Here is a 21765-nt window from a genome sequence, read left to right as displayed (position 1 = left end):
AACTTGCAGTTTACCCATCTATTTCCAATGCATTTACAGAAGCCAAATGAAGGGAAATCTACCTAACTCTACAAATCTTCATTTTGTAGCTCATAGGCAAAGGTCATTGTCAGATGTGCAAACATTTGAGTCTTAATTTATAAATGAAAACATTCTGATTACATCTTTTTCACAACATACCTTTAATTACTCAAGCAGATTAAGAAAATCTTCTCTACCTTAAATGGTTTTTACTTCAATTTTTCTTGACTCAAAATGTCATTCCAAACATAAAAAAAATTCAAATTCAAGTCATGAAAAACAAGATTCTGGAAAACCAGGAAGATGTTTATCTAAGGGATATTGTCCTGGCCACTCTGATGTGAGTTCCAAATCCCAAAGACTATGTACTAATGAAGGGTTATTGATATATCCCTTTTGTCACACACTTTTGAAGTCAATAAACACATTTCATTTTAGTGTTAGAATCATTTTGTCTATTTTAACCTTCAGAAAAGTCAGAAGAATGTTTAAAAGATTATATTCAGTGTGGATTGTAGTGTGAATTTTTGCATTCTTGGCACAATTTGATACAAACTTAACAAATTTAAATGTAAATTACTCTGATTTGCGGCGAAATTTCTAGAAAGTTCTACCTTGGATTCAAAGGGTATAACATTCTCCTCTGAAAAATATGCAGTCTGAATGGCAGTGTTTAAATTAGCATTTTTCTCTTTCTTTTTCTTTTTTTTCAATCTCTTCCCTTAATATTCTAGAATGACGAACAGCACTGGGACTACTTAAAGCTGCATTTAGGCAATGGAATACTTTGATAAATTATCACGTGTACAACTGTCTGCAAGATTTCATGAATTTAGTACAATAGTTAAAGAGAGAAAATATGAGAGTAATATTTTCAGCAATGTAGTTATTTGTTCAGTCTCAATATAATATTCATATATGAGTTATCCTCTTATATGAACATTGTTTGCTTCTATTTGCACAATGTTCCTATTTCCAATACCATATTAACTTAAGGCTTATTATACAGACTAACATTTTTAAAGATACAAAGCCACAAAGTGCATTATGAGTGTTGGTGCTTGAGTTAGGTGATTAGCAAATAAAAGTGAGGCAACACTTTAGAAATATTTATAAAATATGGGTATTTCCTTATGACAGGACTACCTACATGAGAACTGTCTAAAGAATGCAAAAGGTACTTAGTAATTCTTGTAGAATCAGTAGGATAAAATGATCTCATTGAAAAGTCAAATTTTATTTTCTGAACAAACCTGTAGCATTTGCTACAGTATTTTAATCATTATAAATGATTTCATCTGCCCCCAGGGTCCCCCCCCCACACACAAAGAATTAGCTACTTAAATTGAGGTTTGGTTATTTCGCCATCAATGTCCAACTAGTTGTTTCTGTTCTTCTTCTGTTGAGCCTGTAGTTGAAAAGATTTCCTCATCACAATAGATGGTGGTTTATGTAGAGTCTTCCTTGACTACACAAAATCATAGTTTGCTTTTAACCTTTGGGCAGAAGCTTCTACCTTTCATTTAATAAAATGAAAATTATCAAGTGAGGGAAAAAAAGTGGTTGAGAGCTATTGAGAGAGCAATATCAAGGCATATTTGAACTCAAGATATTTGAATAATAAAAGTTCTAGATGCTGAAATGCTGACCTTTTACTTTTTAAAAAAGGATAGCAATTAAATATTTCAAATGAGAAAATGCCAAACTACTTGTTTTATTGGGGAAAAATTCAAAGTTTTATAATGATTGGAAAGAATCTATTGCCATTGAAGCTTTCAAAACAATATAATCAGTTTGTAAATAGGAATACAGGTTTCCTTTTTAAAGCAAGGGAGAAATAATCAAGGTAAATTATCAAATTGGAAAAGTTTCTCTTGTGATTTAACCATAGAACAGACTACAAATGAAGATTTAGATGTCTAACAGTATTTTTTGAAATGGGTTATAACAGATGTTTGCTGATTACAAAATGTAATCTACTGTTGAAATCTCCTGAAATGATTTCATGAGCTCAAATAAGTTCTTAGGCAAAATTCATTTGCACAAAAATGCCTTTATAAGCTATTTTGCAATGCTGCCATTTGCTTTTATGGCTCCACCTTCCCAACATTTGAATGTGAAGAAATGTAAAGTAGAAAGTATTATTAGGACTTCATAGTAATTATGTATATGATGAGTTGTAATTATGAGTTACTGAAAGAGAACTGATTAATCTTAATACCTTAGTCTAGAATATAGTGTGAAGTTTATACATAGTATTACGTATTACTGGTTTTGTTACCGAAGAAAGAAAAACAGACCATTATCTTCTCATTCACTCAAAGCCAGATTGGAGTTTTAGGGTTTCCCCTATTGTCTAAACTTTAAGTGATGTGTACTTGGAGTTAAACAGTATATTATTTAATTGATTTTTGTTGTTGTTGTTGTTTTGTTTTGTTTACAAGATAATAGCAAGGAATCGAACATTGGTGCATTATGATTAGATAAATTCAAAAGCCTAAGTATTTTCATTAATAAGGGCTACAGTTTAGTTCAGAGTTCATTTTTTTCCTTATTTTTCTTTCTTATTTTTGTCTACACAATAAAGTAGAGGTCAGTCTCAGTGGGTTTGAATGTATATGTAGTTAAAAAAAAAGCTTGATAGTGCTTAAAGTTAACATATTCTTTATATATGCAATTCTCTTATACACTTTTTTCCTTACTATAAAATCAAAAACCTAAATGACTTGAATGTCAGTGTATTTTTAAATAATGGTGGTCTTTTAAAAAGCCCCGATTATGAACCATCTTTCTATTTAGACACACTATTTTTTTATAGGAACTTAATGGTATTTCTGTTGCCTGCTTTTGATTCACTAGATGTTCCTAATTATTTTGGCTTAAATCTAGCCTTTTTCTCTTTCCTAAAATTTGGGTTTCTCAAAAAAATATTATCAATTAGGCATATACATTGTACAACAATCCATCAGTTTTTTTCAGAATCAGTTAAACATGCAATTCATTACCTACTATTCTGATTTTTAAAAAGACATATAACCTAAATTGAAAAAAGAAAAATGTCAAAATGTAGAACATTATAAAAATATTATACTATCAGAGAGTAATGATCGGTTTGCTTCAACATAACATGTCTAGAAGACTAAGTCTGTGATGTCTGTACATTATGTCTATGTGATAGAAGTATATTGAATAAAAAGTCAGATGAAAGCAAAAAATAATGTAGATTAATAGGTCATAAAGGATAACGTAAAAATTGGGGTTAACCACAGGTGCTAGACAGAAAAAATCAGTGCATTCATAGTTTGGCATAAAAAGGCATGTAGACAAAAAGATTCAAGTTCCAGGAATTCAACTCTCACTAGTGTAAACAGGATGAAGCGGCAATATGTAAGTTATACATAAATTTCTATGCAGGATTAACTACTTTCTTTACTGTTTTGTTATCATCATCATCAAATTTGGAGGAATCCTCTCACTGTGAAAAGTCTTTGGGATCTTAGTTCTTTCAGAAATCACACCAGTACTGATGTATGAGATGTCATCATAATCACCTCTTTTCCTAATGCAAAAACTTGGTTGTAAGTAATAGTTCTGGATGGGCTTCTGTACCAGCTTATTCAAGTGCTCTTTTTTCATGTTGGCCTATGGAGAGTTGGGGAGGCTACCTGCTTCCTATTTCCCTATGGTGAAACACAAAAGATCACAAGCAGGGAGGTAGCAAAGTCAGAAAAATCAGACAAGCTGAATTGAGGTAGTTTCCTCCAATGTTCATGAAATAGTTTCTTATGGACTGAGTTGCTTTCATACAGATCACTACATATCAAGACATGATGCAGACAGCCTGTGTTTTTTTTGGACTTGCCTACAACAATTAAAAAGTATTTTTTTTTTTTTTTTGCCAAATAGATTCTCTGTTTCTGGTGGGATAAACACCTTTAAATGCTGTGATCTCCACAATGTGGCTCCATAAGGAAAACTACTGCTAATCATTGTTGTTCCCCAACTTAAAAAAATAAATAAATAGATTTGCAGATATTTATAGTATTTGACTAAGCAGGATTCACAAAATATTTGGAGATGCTATAAAGTTTCATGTGTACTCTGGCCCTGAACAACTTTATTTTGTAATACCATTTTAAAACTGTCTATGCATCACTGACCATTTCCTAAATGATTCTTTCTCATCTATAATTTAAGGTATGCATTTATAGGTGGTGTAGCGAATTTTGAAAAATAAAAACCCTAAGCTATACTACAAGAGGAATTGTGTATTGGCAAGTTCATTTTTAGCTTTTCCCCAAGTAGAACTCAATGCTTGAGTACAGCTGGCAAAGGGTAACTGGAGATCTAAGCCTTATTTTTAACTCCTTGTATGCAAGAAAAGTCAGAACAGAAACTGTCTTCCACTGTTTATATACAACAGATATTCCCCTTGTTGTACTTGTCAAATTTAGCCAGTTGAGTGAGTTTACATTTCTGCCTTCATCAAAACAAAGCTTACCAAAGGGGAAGAACATTTGACGTCTCCCTTCCAATTGTATAATTAAATCTGTGATTGAATGTGGCTTTTAAAAGAAACATGATGACTTCAGCTGGTTTACAAATAAACCACTGTAACCTGTTGGTAAACCTAGATCTGAGTAAGGTTTCCATCTTGTTTCAGCAACATAAACTCTGCAAAAACTGTATCATTTTGTGCTTAGGTTATGCATGGAATTAGATTGATTTCTTTTGCCTGGTTCACTTAGTGCACAGAAGATTAACCAATTTTATATTTTGAAAACAAAAGGAAAGGCGAGAAAAATGAGAATAGTAATTAATAATATAGTACATACATCCATACAATATAATCTAAATCTCAATCAGTTGTTTATTGGTTGGCAAACAAGTTTCACTTTTACAACAAATATTAGTAATGAGGTCATCCAACTTTGAGACCATACAAAATGGATCATAAATTTAAAAAAAATGTGCTGCTAATTTACCTTTTGTATTCCTACATTACTTAAAATCCTGTCAAATAAATAAGTTTTCTTGTTGATAAACAGAAGACTTAAAAAAAAAAAACACTGCAAAATTATTTGACCTTTCAATTCTTATTATGAGGGAGTGAATTTCCTCTAAAAATTGGTAGTGCAGGTGCCCACTTGGGGATTTAACCCAGAATTCCACATTTAATGTCTATGGAATACCGCTTTTCACATGCAGAAATCCCTCCAGTTCTAATGACACCTCTTGGCTTCTAGAATCATAGCTACTGTCTTAGTGATGAATTGCTTGCCAAATACGCTTTGCATTACAACAGCTGTACCAGAAAACACTAAAAAAAATCTATCCTGTCCTAATTTGCAAACAAAAACAAAAATGGTGTTGGAAATATTCCTGCTGGATAAAGATATATAGTGAGGGAAGGAAGTCTAATTTTATTTATTTTTATTTTATTTTTTGTAAAAAATAATTTGTTTGCATTACTAGAAAATGATTCTTATAAAGTGATAGTTTCATTTATTTATTTATTTATTTATTTTTGCCAGGTGAAATTTTAAAAGAAAAAAAAGGGAAGAAAGGTAAAAGAAAATGCAGGAAAGAAAGAAGTAAAAGAAGAAAGCGTTGCTCTTTTACTGGTAGACAAACTTGCAAGACTAGCACAAAAGAAAAAGAAAATTCCTAATTTTTTTTTCCACTACAGTAACAGGACTGAAATTCTGGAGGAACGAAAAGCAGACTATATGTGCAATGCTAGTATCTGTACATTACATAGAAATTGCTCAATTTTCTGCCATTAGTTTTATCATCCGTTAATACAGCAAATCATAAAATATGCACTTAGCATATAATTCTAGAATTCCCCTCCATCTGATTAATTGTGTTGCTTTGTTTTTTCTTTGCCACTGCCCTTCTTGCTGTGGCGAATGTAGGTTGGTGAGTGATCATAAACGACTACATGATACAGTTTTGCTCGTAGGCTGGTGCAGCACTCCCATCTAGACGCAGTATTGTTACTCATCGCAAACAACTGTTCTGGCCTTCACAAAAACAACAACAATAACAAAAAAAAGAAAGAAAGAAGAAAAGGGAAGGAAGATTCAGGTCCTTGTCATGATAGTATCAGAGCATCAGAGATGTTAAACACAACAGAATTCAACAAGGCCACACTAAGCGCTGTTTCTTCATATCTCCTTCATTAACATAATGAAGTCTCCATCTGAAGGGAAAGGACAAGGAAGGGGAGGGCCCAGAGGACGTTTTTTTTTTTTCTTTCACAGTTAACCTTTCTCCCCTGGACTGGCTAAAAATCTCAGTTTAAAAAAAAAAGAAGAAGAAGAAGAAAGAAAGAAAGAAAAGAAAAAGAAGTCAGAGAGTTCGTGTTTGTCTTTCGAGAACAGCATAAAGATTCAGGAGTACACACAGTCACCACTGCTTCTATTCATGGCAGCACAGTCCAAGGTGGTGTTAGCAGTTCTGTGGGGTTCCATTTCCGTGTCGTCTTCTATAGACTAGTGACCAGATGAGCAGGTCCTTTTGAACTTCCCTCGGGAGAGGTTCCATCCTTGTTGGGAGGAACTATGAATCCATCACTGCTGCCTCGCCCTAGCTGGTAGTAGGTGTGCAGCTGATGGACGTGGTTTCTGGAGCCTAGGTTTGGCATGCTTTTGTAGTAAACATCTTCGGCATCACCACATTTGGCCGCGGGGGTTTCGGTCTGGGTGCTGGTGGTCACACCCTCTGAGGCAGGCACAGCAGCCAGGGCTGGCATGCTGGTGTAGAGAGAGTCCCTGTGGGGTGACTGCAGATCTTCCGTGTGCTCGTTGGTTAGCAGAGGGAAAAAACTCTCACTGTGGTCTTGGGGGATCCTCCTTCTGGTGGAGTGGTGCAGCTGGTGGTTCTCTGTGGAGTACACGCGTGGGGGCAGCAGAGGAGCATCGGATTCTTCATGAATGAGTTCCAGGCCCAGACTCTCTTCGTGGTTGAAGGAGGTGGCATCGTCCAGGACAATGGCGTCATCTTCACTTCCACTGCCGAGATTATTCACCAGCTTATTCATCAGATTCCGGTTGTGTTCGCTGGAGCGCTCGTGGTTGTTCAGGTAAGAAGGGATATAGTTGGAAGTGAGTTCCTTCAGAATCTTTTTCTCTAGGGCGGTCTCGTTGTGGGTATAGCCACGGTCTATTATTTGCACACAGTTGCTCAGGTATTCGCCGCTGGCAATGCTGTAACTGTTGCCATGGTTACCATTCAGTGGTAGAGTATCCATGACACTTGTATCCCTGGCATTGTTCAGAAGCCCCTCTGAAAAAGATTACAAGACACTATGACATTTATATCCAAAAGGCCACAGAACACACACACACACAAACACACACACACAAACACAAAAACATTCATTGACTGTGAAATATGTATAAATTGCTAGCATTTTAACAAATAGAAAATGTTCAGAAAGAAGCAAAAAATGTTGGTATATGTATGTGTACATATCAATATCGATGTGAATCTTGAACATCCCACATTAGTCTCATAAATGCAAAAGGTGTATTTAAAGTAAATCTTAAGAGACTTTTCCCATACCTATAAATTATAAACTTGCAATTTCTTCAAACATTGTATAACATTATTTGAAGGATATTTGGTTATAACAAATGGGCGAAAAAAATTTTAGTGTATTCATTCATAGCTTTCAATTTATACACATCAAAGTCAATTAATTCATTAACTTTACATCTCTTATTGAAATAGCTAAAATATTAACATAATTCCTGTGTGGTACTTTGAATACACTGGCTAGAAAGGAAAAACAAATAGTTTCTAATAATTTGATATATAATTTCATAAGTTTAGAAATAATTCCTACACACAAAACCACAAAAGGATTATGTTAAATTTGTAGAAATGATGTAGTCATGAAATAAAACTTAGTCAAACATATGGCTATGACACATCTAAATGATTTCCACATTAGGAACTTTTAAAATTATTTGGATTTACTTTTTAATTTTTCTATTTTAAATACTTTTGTAATGGTTATATAGTAACCCATTATTCATTGTGTCGAGTCACTAGATATACTACGTGTAAATGTGTAAAAACACAGGGATTTGATTCCTAAAATCATAATGGCAGTATAATGTGATGACTTGGTACATACTGAATTTTGAATTTAAAAGATAAACATTTTATTCTGATGAGGAACCGTTATAGTGAAATAAATTTGACCATATACTTCTTCAAGGCTTTTGCATCCCCTTGAATAAAGAAATTTAAAAATATGTAATAGTTCCATAAATCACTTCAAATGCAACCACAAAAGAAAAAAATACAGAAACATTTAACCAATCAGGAAGGGTCTTTCTTTCCTAAAAAATTGATTGACGAATTCTCTAAAACTTCTCAATATGCTACTAATTTGTGAAAATAGAGCTTTCATTCTATATCTGTGATGCAATTATTTTTACGAGAAGTCAACTAGTTAAATACTGGTTTCTATAAAGTATTGAATGTGTTTGAATTTTTATATAGACTTTTGCATACCTTGTGTTCAAGTAACTCAATCTTCAAAAAGCAATAATGCATAAAAGGCATTAATAAGCAACCATCACAGACATAGGTTGAAGGGACTTATTTTCATGTCATAAAATATCTTGTACACAAATCCACAATGTCAAGGGAAAAAAAGTAAATGCCTAATAAAGTGTTGCATGTGATGGGTGACTGCTCTTGCAGTGACTGGTAGGATGAGCTTAATGGTTATGATGCATTGAAACATGTTCTTTATTTCTGTTGTCAATGCATAACACAGAGAATGAACACAGCCAGAGCAAAGTAAGGTGGAGATGCAGCAATGAGACATGTTTTTATGATGGAATGTATCAATAAAAAGTAAAAGTTTATGAATTACTTAGCAAAAAATGCTTAATTTAAAAACAATTTAACTCACACAAACATTACATGAGACTTAACTACATTGATTATGTGACAGGATAAAAGAATCAGACAACAAAAGCGTCTAATCTGTATTAGCATATATTTATATATATATATTTATATATCAGTCAAGATTCATAGGCTCTTCAGTCCTTATATTGTGAGATGAACTGTTTTTAATAACTACATCATCTATATGTGATGCAATAAAAGTGAACTAAAAAAAATTACATTTGATATGCAATGTTTAGCTTTACTCCCATACTTGTCTCTCTGTAGGGCTCTAAACGACAGCATGAAGAAAAGGAAAGAAAACAACAAGTAAGCTTACAGTGACAGTAGAGGAAACATGAGTCAAAAGCAAATTGATGATATGCAGAAAAAAGAGTCAAAGGAAATCATTTCCACTGCCCCAAAATTCATGAGTCTGTGTTACATGGTTTATCAGAATTTAAATTACTGAAATGTTAATCAGAAAATAAGAAACCCTCCTTTAACACATGCCCATATAATGAGTCTTTAATAAACATTTCTACAGTTTGTCATTTTCATTAGAGCCACACTTATAGTATAAACAGAGGGTAGATTATGACCATTCCACATATCATATATGTCAATATGAGAATACACCTGCTTGTAAGGTATGCCATACAATCTTACAATTCATTACTGAACTTATAAGCAAAGTCTTTAACTTGGATAGAGAGGATAAAAAACAGAGTTGAAGGCATTAAAATGGTATTCTTTTTCATTCATATTTCTTTTCTCTCTCTAGACAATTGTTATTTTCCCCATTGTACCTATATAAATGTGGTTTCATTAGCAAATGAAAATAGATCAGTATTGTCATTTCTGGAGTTCTTATTCAGAAGTTGTTTAACTATGAGAGGGAATAAAAGTTAAATCCACTTATTATTTTGTAGTAAGAAAATACATGTGGGAAATATAGAGCATCTTCAACATCAGGTTTTCCTTTAGATTATTATACAATTATAAGCAATCACACATTATGAGTGGTTGCTTTAAAAAAATCATAGCCATACTTTTTTTTTTAGGAAAAATAATCAAGCTAATCATATCAGACGATTTGTTTTGGCTCATTTGGTTTGCAAGGAAGTTAAAATATCACAAAATAAAAAGGAATGAAATCACTAAGCCAGATTATTTCCAGGGTTCAACTTGTACCTTGTGATTAATTCCTATTAGTGTTTGTTAACTGTGCAAAATAGAAAGCCTTGTTGCTACATTTTTATATATTTATATAACATAGCTTGATGATATTCACTGTATGAAGAGACAGCTTTTAATACTTTGAAGGTTGGTTTGCTTCTAAGCAAACAGAATGACATTTTAGAATGCACAGGAAATCTCTTTTACTGTTTCAAAGTAGTTTTAAATAAAGATTTGAAATAAACAGCTAAGTTTTTTATGAGAACTGATTGCAGGATTATTAATGGCTCATTTGTTAAATATGAGAAATTATTGACATTTAGTCCCAACTTTTCAGAGACAAGGAAACTATAGCGATCAGTGGCTATGTTGATGTAATGCCACCCAGCTAATACACCAGAGCTAGGATCTGAAAGAATATCATCCAGACATCTCTCAAATCTGTTCCACTCTCCTCTTCATGTCTGCCAATAGCTTTGAAAGCCAGAATTGAATATTAATTTATAGACCTTATAATATAGCCTTGTTTTCTTACGAACAAAAACATAGTATCTCATCCTATGGATATGTCTTTTTTTAACTTTCAGAATTTAATAAATTACTTTGAAATATAATTTTATCTTACCAAAATCATGAATTCCTCTTTATTTTATGTTGACAGGATTTTCTATAATAAGACTTATCCTTACAAAAATAAATTTTTACTACTGACAAGAAGATAATGGTCTGAAAATACTATGCATATAGTTTAAAAACATTTCCACAGCTGAAGTCAATATGACAAACATTATTTGTGTTTATTGTTAACTCTACAGACTTCAATAACACAATAAATATATCTTTACATGTCTTGAATGAAGGTATAATAAACAAGGATGGATTTTGAACTGGTACAACTGAACTGAAAGACTCACAGGGAGTTCAACGTAAACCCATTCATTTATATTTCATATATGATTTCACCTTGGCAGTAAGAATATAAATAAAAATCATCTGAAAAGTATAGGGTTAATAGTGTGGCAGTCATCAAGATTTACTTTTGGTTAGTGGTAAATGAATTATTTTAAGCACTGTCATAAGTCTTAGCATCTTTAAAGGTAATAAAAATAACAACATAACCAAATCTTTCCATTTGGACTGTAAAAAAACAAGCAAAATTATTTACTTTTATTTTCAATAAAATTCAGTAGAACACATTAAATTTAGTGATGTGAAAGACAAATACATCCAGTCAAAGCCTTTGTATATTTGTTGATAATTTTAATACAAATAATAAGTAATGAATTCCATAGTAATAAAACATTGTATCTGTTCAGTATTCAGATTTTTTGCATTTTGAAAAATTTAACTTATATCTTTCTTAATTTTTTGTCTTGTTAAATAGCCTAGAAATTTCAGTCTTCCTGCTTCAGCCAACCACATCTAGCTAATTTGCTTTAAAAGTGTTCCTTATTTTGAGACTCAAGTAAAAATAAAGATTGAGAAAAATATACTAATTGATATCTGTTTCTTTTTCCTCCTCTACAAATTTGCTAATAGTATTTGAGAAAGGAAAACAAAAAAGTAAAAAAAATGTGATCCAAATTTATTTACTTGTTTATAAACAACTGCCAACTCTTCTAAGTAAGTTGAATAATATATTGTTCATTTAATTTGTAGATATGGTTGCATATCTTCATTTAACACTTAACATTTTCTAATGTAGAATTACACTTTAAAATATTTCAAATGACACAGTAGTCATCTGGCCTATGGAAAGTAAAGTAAAACAAAGCAAGACAAAGAAAAAAAAGAAAAAGGAGCATTTCAGGTCATTCAAACATCATGTAGTGAACAATGACTTATAAAATACATTAAAAAGGGACTTTGCTTAAGGAGAGGCACTACAGAGAGGCTATGTATAAGGAACCAAACAATGTCTCCTACTAGTCCTTGTGTGTTTTGAGGACAATGGAAGAAGACCAGCTGAAAACAAATGGTCTAGTTTCAGGTACTTACCAGATTTCTGAGAGACAAGAGAAGAATGCGTTATGCTTTGCTCTTCTCTGCTCTAAAGACAAACCTGACATTTCAGCCAATGGGTGGAGAGGAATGGAGTATTTTAACAGAAGAATATATGAGATCCTAATATGAGCAATATCTCCACTGTGTGTTTTTTATGCGTGTGTGCATACATTTTGTGTGTGTGTGTGTGTGTGTGTGTTAGTAATTCTTTTTTTTTTTTTTTTTTTGGGTCCGGTCGTGGGGCCTGAACTCTGGGCCTGGGCGCTGCCCCTCAGCTCTTCAGCTCAAGGCTAGCACTCTAACACTTGAGCCACAGCGCCACTTCCGGCTTTTTTCTTTTTTTGCTTATGTGGTGCTGAGGAATCGAACCCAGGGCCTCGAACATGCAAGACAAGCGCTCTACCACTGAGCCACCTTCCCAGCCCGTGTGTTAGTAATTCTAAGAAGTTCTGTGCTTATATGTCTGAGACAAAGTTAACTTTTGGTACCATTTTTCAAGTTGAAGGATATACCTAAGAACTATCTTTCAAAGCCTTGTATATCACATGCAGCCACTGCAGAAAAAGCAATATTGTGACTGTTCTTCTTGGCTCACATAGGGGATGGCAGAGCTAATATAGAATCGTAAGCAACTAATGTGGCTTCACTGATCTTGTCTGCCAATGGCTAGTTCAATGTAATTTTCTCTAAAGTTGATCTAATGCTTTCATCAATACAAAAGCTTTGTGCCCAGAATGAATTCTGTGATGCAACCAAGATTTTTTTCTCCATCTTGAAACATCATAGTTACTGAATCAAGTCTTCCTTCATCTTACTTACCTTACACAAATGTCTCATTTCTCAAAAATAAATACACAGGTATTTAATAGAGTAGGGAATGAACAAGAAAAATACTGACAATCCACAATACATTGTGTAACAATACATAAAACAAACACATGTTGATGGATCAAGGATTCATTGATCAGAAGGAATCTACTGTTTTCTAAGGAAAAAACCTAAGGAAAATGGAAAATAAAAGCACCAAGGGGGTGGAATGTGAAAGGAGTCTGTGTGTCTGCTTCCAAAACAAAGAAAAGGAAGGAGAAAGGAAAATAGAATGTGCCCATAAAAGCTACATAAAATGGGACTCTCACTTTAAAAAAAAATTAAGATAAATTCCAGCACACCTTGTGTGTTGTACATGCTGACAGAAGGGTTGTTACAGACCGCCGGTTCCCCAAGCAATGTATTATAGGGATTGTTAGTACCATGCGGACGAAGCAGAGCATTGCTTATAAGATGATTAGCCATGACTCCTGGAGCAGCCCCATAGAAAGACAGAGAAAAAAAAAAAGGTCAATCAGGCAAATGTGTTTGAAAAAAAGAAAGGAAACATTTAGAATGACAACAGTTGATATAGTCCTGATTACAGGCAGGCAGCTAATTAGACCACAAGGCTATGCCACTACAGCACACATTTCCAACAATGCACATATTTGAGTTAATGGGAAAGAGAGAAAATGATTTACAGTATTGATTTTACATCATATTTAGGGTGCTCTCTTTTCCAAGGTGTATGCAAGAATATATTACCATGCTTGCTAAAAAAGAAAAAGAAGCAAAATCCAGTCATTCATACCAACAAAACACAAAACAAACACTGGGGAAATAAAAACTTTATAATGTGTAAAGCAAAGCTAAAACTAAACAAACATACCATCATTCACAGAAACTATTGAGTTGTTTTCAGTGAAATTAAAAAGAATAATAGGCAACATTTATGATAACACATTCATTTGGAGAGCAGTTGTTGACACAACAGAAAAAAATCGACACTTCTTGAAATTCTATGAATTAAAGTGAAATAAAATATAATCACTCATTAGTATACCTTAGTAAGCATACTTGTATCATTTAGTGATTACACAAATAAGATAAAAAACATTTAAACATTAACTATTTTAAGTAAACTATCCATTTTGTGGTCTCAAGCAATATACAAATATACATAGAATTTCATTTTCCATTTTCCAACTGGTTATCCAAACTTTGGCATAGTAAATTAACACAACAAAATTCTGTTATATTTTTAAATAGATATTCTTAATTTCTAACAAATCACTAGTATGTCACTCAACTTTTCCCACCCTCCAAAGCCATTAAAACCCGAAGGAAAAAATTAAAAGATGTTTCTTAGATATAACTAGGCCATGAATGAAATGATTGATGGAACTGTATTTTAATGTAACATGATAAACGAAATATGACCAAGGAAATGAAAATCCAAACTGAACAAAGAGTCACGTTCAGCATACATGTATAAACTTATTTAAATTCATATACAATATTATACCTGTAATAGAGAATGAAAGAGAAACTATAGACTGAGAAAATATTTCCCAATAAATATGTAAATATATGTGATTCAACAAAGAACTAGTATCTAGATATAGAAAGAACTCTTAGAAGATAACATAAAAGGGGGAATGCTTATGAAGAACCAGGGTCAAAGAGAGGGAGATAGGATAAGAGTATGATTGAAGTTCACTATATTTATATATGAAGACAGAAAACTGTAGCCCACTAAAAACTGTTAGAGAGGAAGCAAAGGTAGAAAAGAAAGAGTAGTTGAGAAGAGGCATCTGTGTTTTATGCCTGTGATCCGAGTTATTTAGGAGGCTGAGGTCTGAAAATTGTGGTTCAAAGCTAGTCAGTCAGCCTAAGAAGGAAACCATGACTTTTATCACCAAGTAGCCAACAAAAGCCTGAAATAGAGGTATAGCTCACGTGGTACAATGAGTGAACAAGTATAACGAGAGCAAGAGGCCCAGAGTCAAGTCCCTAGCACTGGTAAATGTAAACAAAGTAACAACAACAACAAAAGAAAGAGTAGGAGAGAGCAGAAGAATATGGTCAAAGTTGTGTGGCATACCTGCATGGAAATATCACAATGAAACCCTTTTTTGAAGTTAATATGTGCCAGTAAAAATTAAGTCAACATACTCACAAAGCACAAAAATAAATCAATACTAAATACAAATAAAATGTAGTTAGAAACTGTTGTAAAGGTATAAATGAACATTTCATGAAGGAATAATACATGGATAACACATAAGAACTGCTGTTAGTTACCAGAGCAATACAGACAAATACCACAATGACATAACACTACACATAGAAAACAAAAACACAAAGTCTATTTAATGCATGTGAGCATGAAAGCAATCAAATGAGATTATTCACATTTTGCTGAAGATGATATAAAAATAATAGGAAAAACAACTACCACTTGAAAAAACAGCTTGGCAGTTTCTCATAAAAGTAAACACAAAATACAAAATCATCTATCACTCAGTCAATATACCTTTGAATATTTATCCAGAGAAATGAAAATTTATATTCAAGTAAAAATTTAGATGTGAATGTCTGAGGCATCTTGATTTGTAACAGTTCCTTACTAGAAACAAACCACATTTCCTTCAAGTGCAGTATAGGTACACCAAAGACTATTCAACAACCAGAAGGGACAAGTTACTACATACTCAGATCTGACAAGAATCTCTATATTATAAGCAATTATACTATGAGCAAAAAGCCAATCTCCAAATGTTGTAGACTGTGTTAATTCCACTTGTAACAGAATCGTTGAAATGTAGATATGTGGTCACAGGGTGAATAGTGACAGTGACAAACAGGTTGCATGAGGTAGTGATGGAAATGTGGAACTAACTATTCTGTATCTTGAATGTGATGATGGATGCATGAACATATTTCATGGACAAAACTGCATGGAACTAAACAAACAGCCCATACAAAAATGATGAATGATGAAGAAAACTGAAGAAATCTGACCAGGACGATGAATCTTATCTAAAAGCAGCATTCTAGTTTTGTACAGTTTCACAAGATTTTGGAGAAAATCAGACAAAAAGTACATGACCTCTTAATTTTATTTTGTACAACTGCATATGAACCTACAAAAAAAGCAACCTACATTGAATTACTACAATAATGAATTTATAAATCTGTTCTGTAAGTAAGATGGAACACTTGTCAAAATAGTGTTAATCATCCAAACTATATCCTGTTGTCATGGCTAGTTATCTGCCAACTAACAATATTTTGACCTCAATATTAAAATAGTCAAATCTGTTTAATAATTTATAGTTCAATATAGTTTTTCAGATTACTAGAGTTGGAAAATATCTCTTCCTTTAGGAACTAAATCACATGTTTACATCATATATCCTGCAAAGAATGAAAGTATTACTTAAATTAATGTCAATAAAAAATAGAAAATCGCTCTAATTTGTGCTCCCTCAAAGAGTAAGAGTAAAACCTTCATAGCTACTGTTGGTTCATTTCTACTTTCTTTCATTATAATTTATTGCCTAACTTAAGTGAACTGGAAAACAAGGTAGTGAAAATATAGCATGCTATTTCTTTCTATACTTTATACAGAGGCTGGGAATGTGGCTTAGTGGTAGAGTGCTAGCTTTGAGCTAAAGAAGCTCAAGAATAGTGCTCAGGCCCTGAGTTCAAAATCGCAGGACCGGCAAAAAATAAAAGACTATACTTCACACAGTTGAAAATGAACAGCATTCCTTTGTTTCATAGCATAACAAATATACAATTTCTGTTATGCTCAGGCAACAGAAGATTATTTTGGTTCAGATTGAAGAATTAATTAGGAAGAATCAAGTATAAGCAAGAAATGGAGGACTCCATATTTTAATTTCTTTATCATTAGTTTATCAAAAAATCAAGATTAAAAAAGGCTAATCACAGAAAAAATATCTATTTCAAAAATTTACATAAAAAATTCTATTGAGGGCTGGGAAGTTGGCTCAGTGGTAGAGCGCTTGCCTTGCATGCTCAAGGCCCTGGGTTCGATTCCTCAGCACCACATAAGCAAAAAAGAAAAAACCGGAAGTGGTACTGTGGCTCAAGTGGTAGAGTGCTAGCCTTGAGCTGAAGAGCTGAGGGACAGCACCCAGGCCCAGAGTTCAGGCCCCACGACCGGACCAAAAAAAAAAAAAAATTCTATTGAGTTTATTACAGTTTTCATAAATAATCTATCTGGTTGTTGTTTTTTCCCTGAAAAAGAGTTCTTTTTCAGTTTTTATTTTTCTATTTTTTAATGTGCTTTAAAGAAAGTATTTTTGGTTAGGGAACCTGTTAATCTAGGAAGCAATATTGCATTTTAAATTTGATTTTATTTATTTCATTTTAATTTGGATTCCATTTCTGCTAAGACTTTTATGGCAGAAGTTCAAATGGTATCAAGAAAGTGTTGGGACATAAGGCTAACTACAGGCTATTAGGGTATGTTGCTTCCTAGAACTTGATGACATCCTGAATCAATTACTGATATGTGGCCATAATGAAGGACTCACTGTCCTAACAGGAGACCCATCTGCTATTTAAACTAGACCCCTATAAACACATAAAATTTCTTCCATTTATACATTATGCACCATTTGAAAGCAACTTTGCTCCTGTTGATGTAAATGATAATAGTAGCCCTATTAAAGTAAATAAAGATCAATAGTCTTCTTAATGTAAAGTTATAATTCAGCGGAAGGTGTCATCAACAAGAACATGAGTTGGAAATGAAATGTGATAATTAAGATTTTACAGCACGATCCCTGGTGGTCTAGTGGTTAGGAATCAGTGCTCTCATTGCAACAGCCTGGGTTCTATTCCTGGTCAAGGAACCCTTTCTTCTGGAAGTGGCACAGTGGTAAAGTGGTACAACATTAAGCTTGAGCTGAAGAGCTCTGGGACAGCACCTAAGGTAAGTTCAAACCCCACTACGGACAAAAAAGAAAAAGAAAAAAAAATCAACAGCCTAGTAAAGGGTGAAATGGTGGCTCAGAGATAGAATGCTTGCCTTGCATGCATGTGGCCCTGGGTTTGATTCCTCAGGGCCACATAAGTAGAAAAAGGTGGAAGCACGCTAATGGCTCAAGTGGTAGAGCATTGGCCTTGAGCTGAAGAGCTGAGGGACAGAGCCCAGGCCCAGAGTTCAGGCCTAATGACCGACCAAAAAAAAAAAAGATTTTACAAAGCTCTCTGGATTTGGGGAGGGGCATGAGGAAACAGGAATAAGGCTGAATTATCATAAAATTGTCACTCATTATTTGATTCACCCAGGTCCGCCAGAGCTTACAGGGTCTTTAAGAGATCTTTCTTCCTATAACCATTTCCATGCAATTTTTTTAGGCATGAAAAGGAACACATTATTCTTAAAATCCACACTCCTATTTAGACTTGCCAATTATATTTCTGACTGATGGCACTGATTATGCACGAAGCAAAGAAAACATAGAAACAAACAAACAAAAAAGACATCTTGCTCAGAATGTCATGATCTCTTATCTTCTATGGAACCTAGTCCTTCTCCATCCTTCATATGGGAAGATACTTTTGTCTTTTCTCTCCAGTGGCATTCAATTTCACTTTGTCAATGCAGAAGTCTCTGTGGTTTTGTTTTCCTCCATTGACTTAGGTCATTTGAAATCTGATACCTGTCTTCAAGAATTCTGTCTACTCTGTCTCTTCTTTCTCCCTCCAACTAACTGCTGGTTTGTAAACTTCCCTTTTAACAGCTGTGAAATTACTGAAGACTTTCAAGTTCCTTGGATGTAAACTTGACATCTGTCACTGTTTTAAAGCTAAAAAGTTTAAGATTCCTGGCTGGTGGGTTTGAAGACAAGAAAGTAGGTATTTGTGGGAGAAGTAGATAGTCCCATATATGAAAAGAATGCTTTTATATCATTTTCTTTTATGTTGGAAAGCATATGAATATGAGGGTGGAGTATCACTTTTTGGTATGAAGTGTCTGGAAGTTTCTAGAACTGAATGGGGGAAAAACCCACTTAATTAATAAAAAGAAATACTACATTAATCTGACTCTGCCATGAAATTGTAAAATTAAAAGTCTGTTCCCCACCCATTATAAGCAAACTTGATCATTTTGAGTACATTATCTAAGACTGCCTGTTGTCTGATTCCTGATATTATTTCTTTGTTTCCTTTTAATATATATTGAAACTTTAAAGACAGAAATAAATAACTGTATATATTTTGAAGCTATAGAATGCTACCTAAACAATTATAGTAATGCTAACTGTATATATTTTGAAGCTATAGAATGCTACCTAAACAATTATAGTAATGCCATAAACCAAAGCAAACTAAACAGCAAGCTACCTGACAATAAGTAAAATGTTCAAGTAAGGGTAAAAAATAAAGTGACTAAGGAAAAATAGCTGTTTTATATGATTTAATTCACTGGCTGTAGTCTAGTAATACCTTCACATTTGCAGAGAGAAATTAGGGTTAGGTCTTGAATCAGATTAATCTATGGTAAAGCAATTAAGATTGAATTTCAACACATGTAAACCATCAATTGTCAAAAGAGAGACAATCACTTAAAAAAAATCTGGCACCAGTAAGATACAAAGCAAATAGCTGTTTTATATTTCATATGGGGAAGCCTAGAGGAGTTTTCCTGACAATGATATAGAAAGTCAGACTCATGGAAAAAAGTAAACAGTCATTTTAAGAAGTTTCCTTTTATTTATACCCGAATATTGAGGCTGATGTAATAATTTTACAATGAAAGGTTTGAAATGGAATAATAACAAGGCTTCTCTTTTCAAATGTATAATTTTGCCATAGTGTTGTGATATTACTTTTCTTAGGACTATTGAGTGTGTGCTTTGACACTAGAAGCCCCTGAATGACCTCATTGTCTGCAATACTTCACTGTGAGGCTTGTAACTTGGGCCTGGGAATCTAAGGCAGATCAGTAAGCTTTGGAATTGTGAAATGAAAAGCAGTTTAGGCAAATAATGAAAGCTGGCTTTCACTGGAATCTATATTCAGTATATATTTCAAGCACTTTTCTTTTTGACAGCTAAGTAACAAAAGTGAGCTGAAAGCTCTTAAAATGGTCTGAATTGCTAACTCCCTCTAGCCCCTCAAACTTAAATTTAAAAAATGTGCTTGCATTATTATTTGAGATTTGGAGACCAAACTGTGGTCATATAAGATCTTGATGATCCCACGAACCCACTGAATTCTTTAGTGGTCACAGAGTAAGTTGGCTTAATTTCAACATTTGGCCCATTATACAATGTGGAATGACAAATATTCCTTTCTTTGTTAGCATATCTCCTTTTCTGCTGCATATTTTTAGTGAATTAATTTCCAATATATTGACTGATATGTGCATATGTATGTATATATCAGACCTATATTTAAAGCATTACTATTCAGTGATACATCTACGTATTTATCCTCTGATTTTAATTTGGGCCTATATTGTTTTCTTTTCCATAAGTAAAAACAGTGTCTCTTTAGTGACAATAGTTTCTATAGACAAGAAATTGGAATGTAAGTCAAGAGACCTTTTACAGTGATATGGTCTCTATGAGATGGTAATATAATAAAAATTGTGGATGAAATATTCTGTATTTAGGTTTGTATGCTGAACTGCAAAAAACAGACATGCCTAAACTCCTTTATAGGGAAAAGATCCTGTGGTTCTTATTATTGCCAAAATAGTTATACAGAAAAATGGTGTAAGTGTAAAAAAGAGGTATACAAGAAAATTGGAAAACAGTTCATTAGCACTATACAAAATGTATATTATTGTGTTAACATAAGTTAAAACAATCCACTGAAATATACAATTATGGAGAAAGATTGTAACTCAGAAATTACAACTTAGCAAGATTTTAATACCATCTAATAAGCTTCCTCCTCCTCCTCTTCTTCTTTTCTTCTTCTTCTTCCTCCTCCTCCTCTTCTTGTTCTTATTCTTCCTCCTCTTCCGGTTTTTCCTCTTCCTCCTCCTCTTCTACGTCTTCCTCCTCCTGTCCTCCTCCTCCTCCTTCTCCTCCTCCTCTTCCTCCTTCTTTCTCTTCTTCCTCATCTTCCTCTTTTTCTTCTTCCTCCTCCTTTCTTTCTTCTTCTTCCTTTTCTTTTCTTGGTACCTATTCTGGCTCTTGGACTCAGGTCCTGGGTGTTATCTCTGAGCTTTTGTGCTGAATGCTAACACTTGAACCACACCCCCCCCCACTTCCAGATTTTCTGGTAGTTAAATGGAGATAAGAGTCTCATGGACTTCCTATCCAAACTACCTTTGAAGCACAATGCTCAGATCTTAGCCTCTTGAGTAGCCAGGATTATAGGTGTGAGCCACCAGTACCAGGCTCTACTATTTTAACAGTGCTTTTGATACATAAACCAAATGATATGCTTCATTCATCCTAGGCCACACACTCTGATAATTTAACTTAAATATATTCTCTGATTTTCAAACATTCCAGGATCATCCCTCCTAAAAAAAAAGCTTTCAATATAATTTCATTAGGACCCTTTTAACAATGCACTAATTTTCCTATATGCTTGTCAGCAATTTTCAGTGTTAATTTTGAATATACTTTATGTGAAATAAATCAACAAATTAAAATAAAGGTAGGCAGTGTTCAGAACTACAGAGAAAGAGTTTGAAGACATTATCTATTTTAAATGTTCTGTCCTAGATTTTGCTATTCTAGATAACAAAATTATAGCATTGATCTCCAAAACATAATATAAACAATAATTACTCTAACTTCATAACACTATTTTGTGAAATAGATACTACTATAT

At 33.5% G+C, this 21765-nt stretch overlaps 1 protein-coding gene across 1 annotated transcript in view; it reads right to left on the bottom strand.

The window, feature by feature from the left end:
- Positions 1 to 4874: 4874 nt before the first annotated feature.
- Positions 4875 to 21765, bottom strand: part of Adgrl3 (adhesion G protein-coupled receptor L3) — a 444648-nt gene continuing 427757 nt past the window's right edge. Inside the window, exons 24-25 of the mRNA XM_013009168.1 lie at positions 9209 to 9226; positions 4875 to 7311 (exon numbers count right to left, since the gene is read on the bottom strand). Coding sequence (XP_012864622.1) covers positions 6512 to 7311; positions 9209 to 9226 — 818 coding nt within the window. The 3' untranslated portion in view covers positions 4875 to 6511. The remainder of the gene's footprint in view (positions 7312 to 9208; positions 9227 to 21765) is intronic.

The sequence above is a fragment of the Dipodomys ordii genome, unplaced genomic scaffold, assembly GCF_000151885.1.
Source record: "Dipodomys ordii isolate 6190 unplaced genomic scaffold, Dord_2.0 Scaffold8, whole genome shotgun sequence".
Taxonomy (NCBI): Eukaryota; Metazoa; Chordata; class Mammalia; order Rodentia; family Heteromyidae; genus Dipodomys; species Dipodomys ordii.
This window is presented reverse-complemented; position numbering and strand designations above follow the sequence as displayed.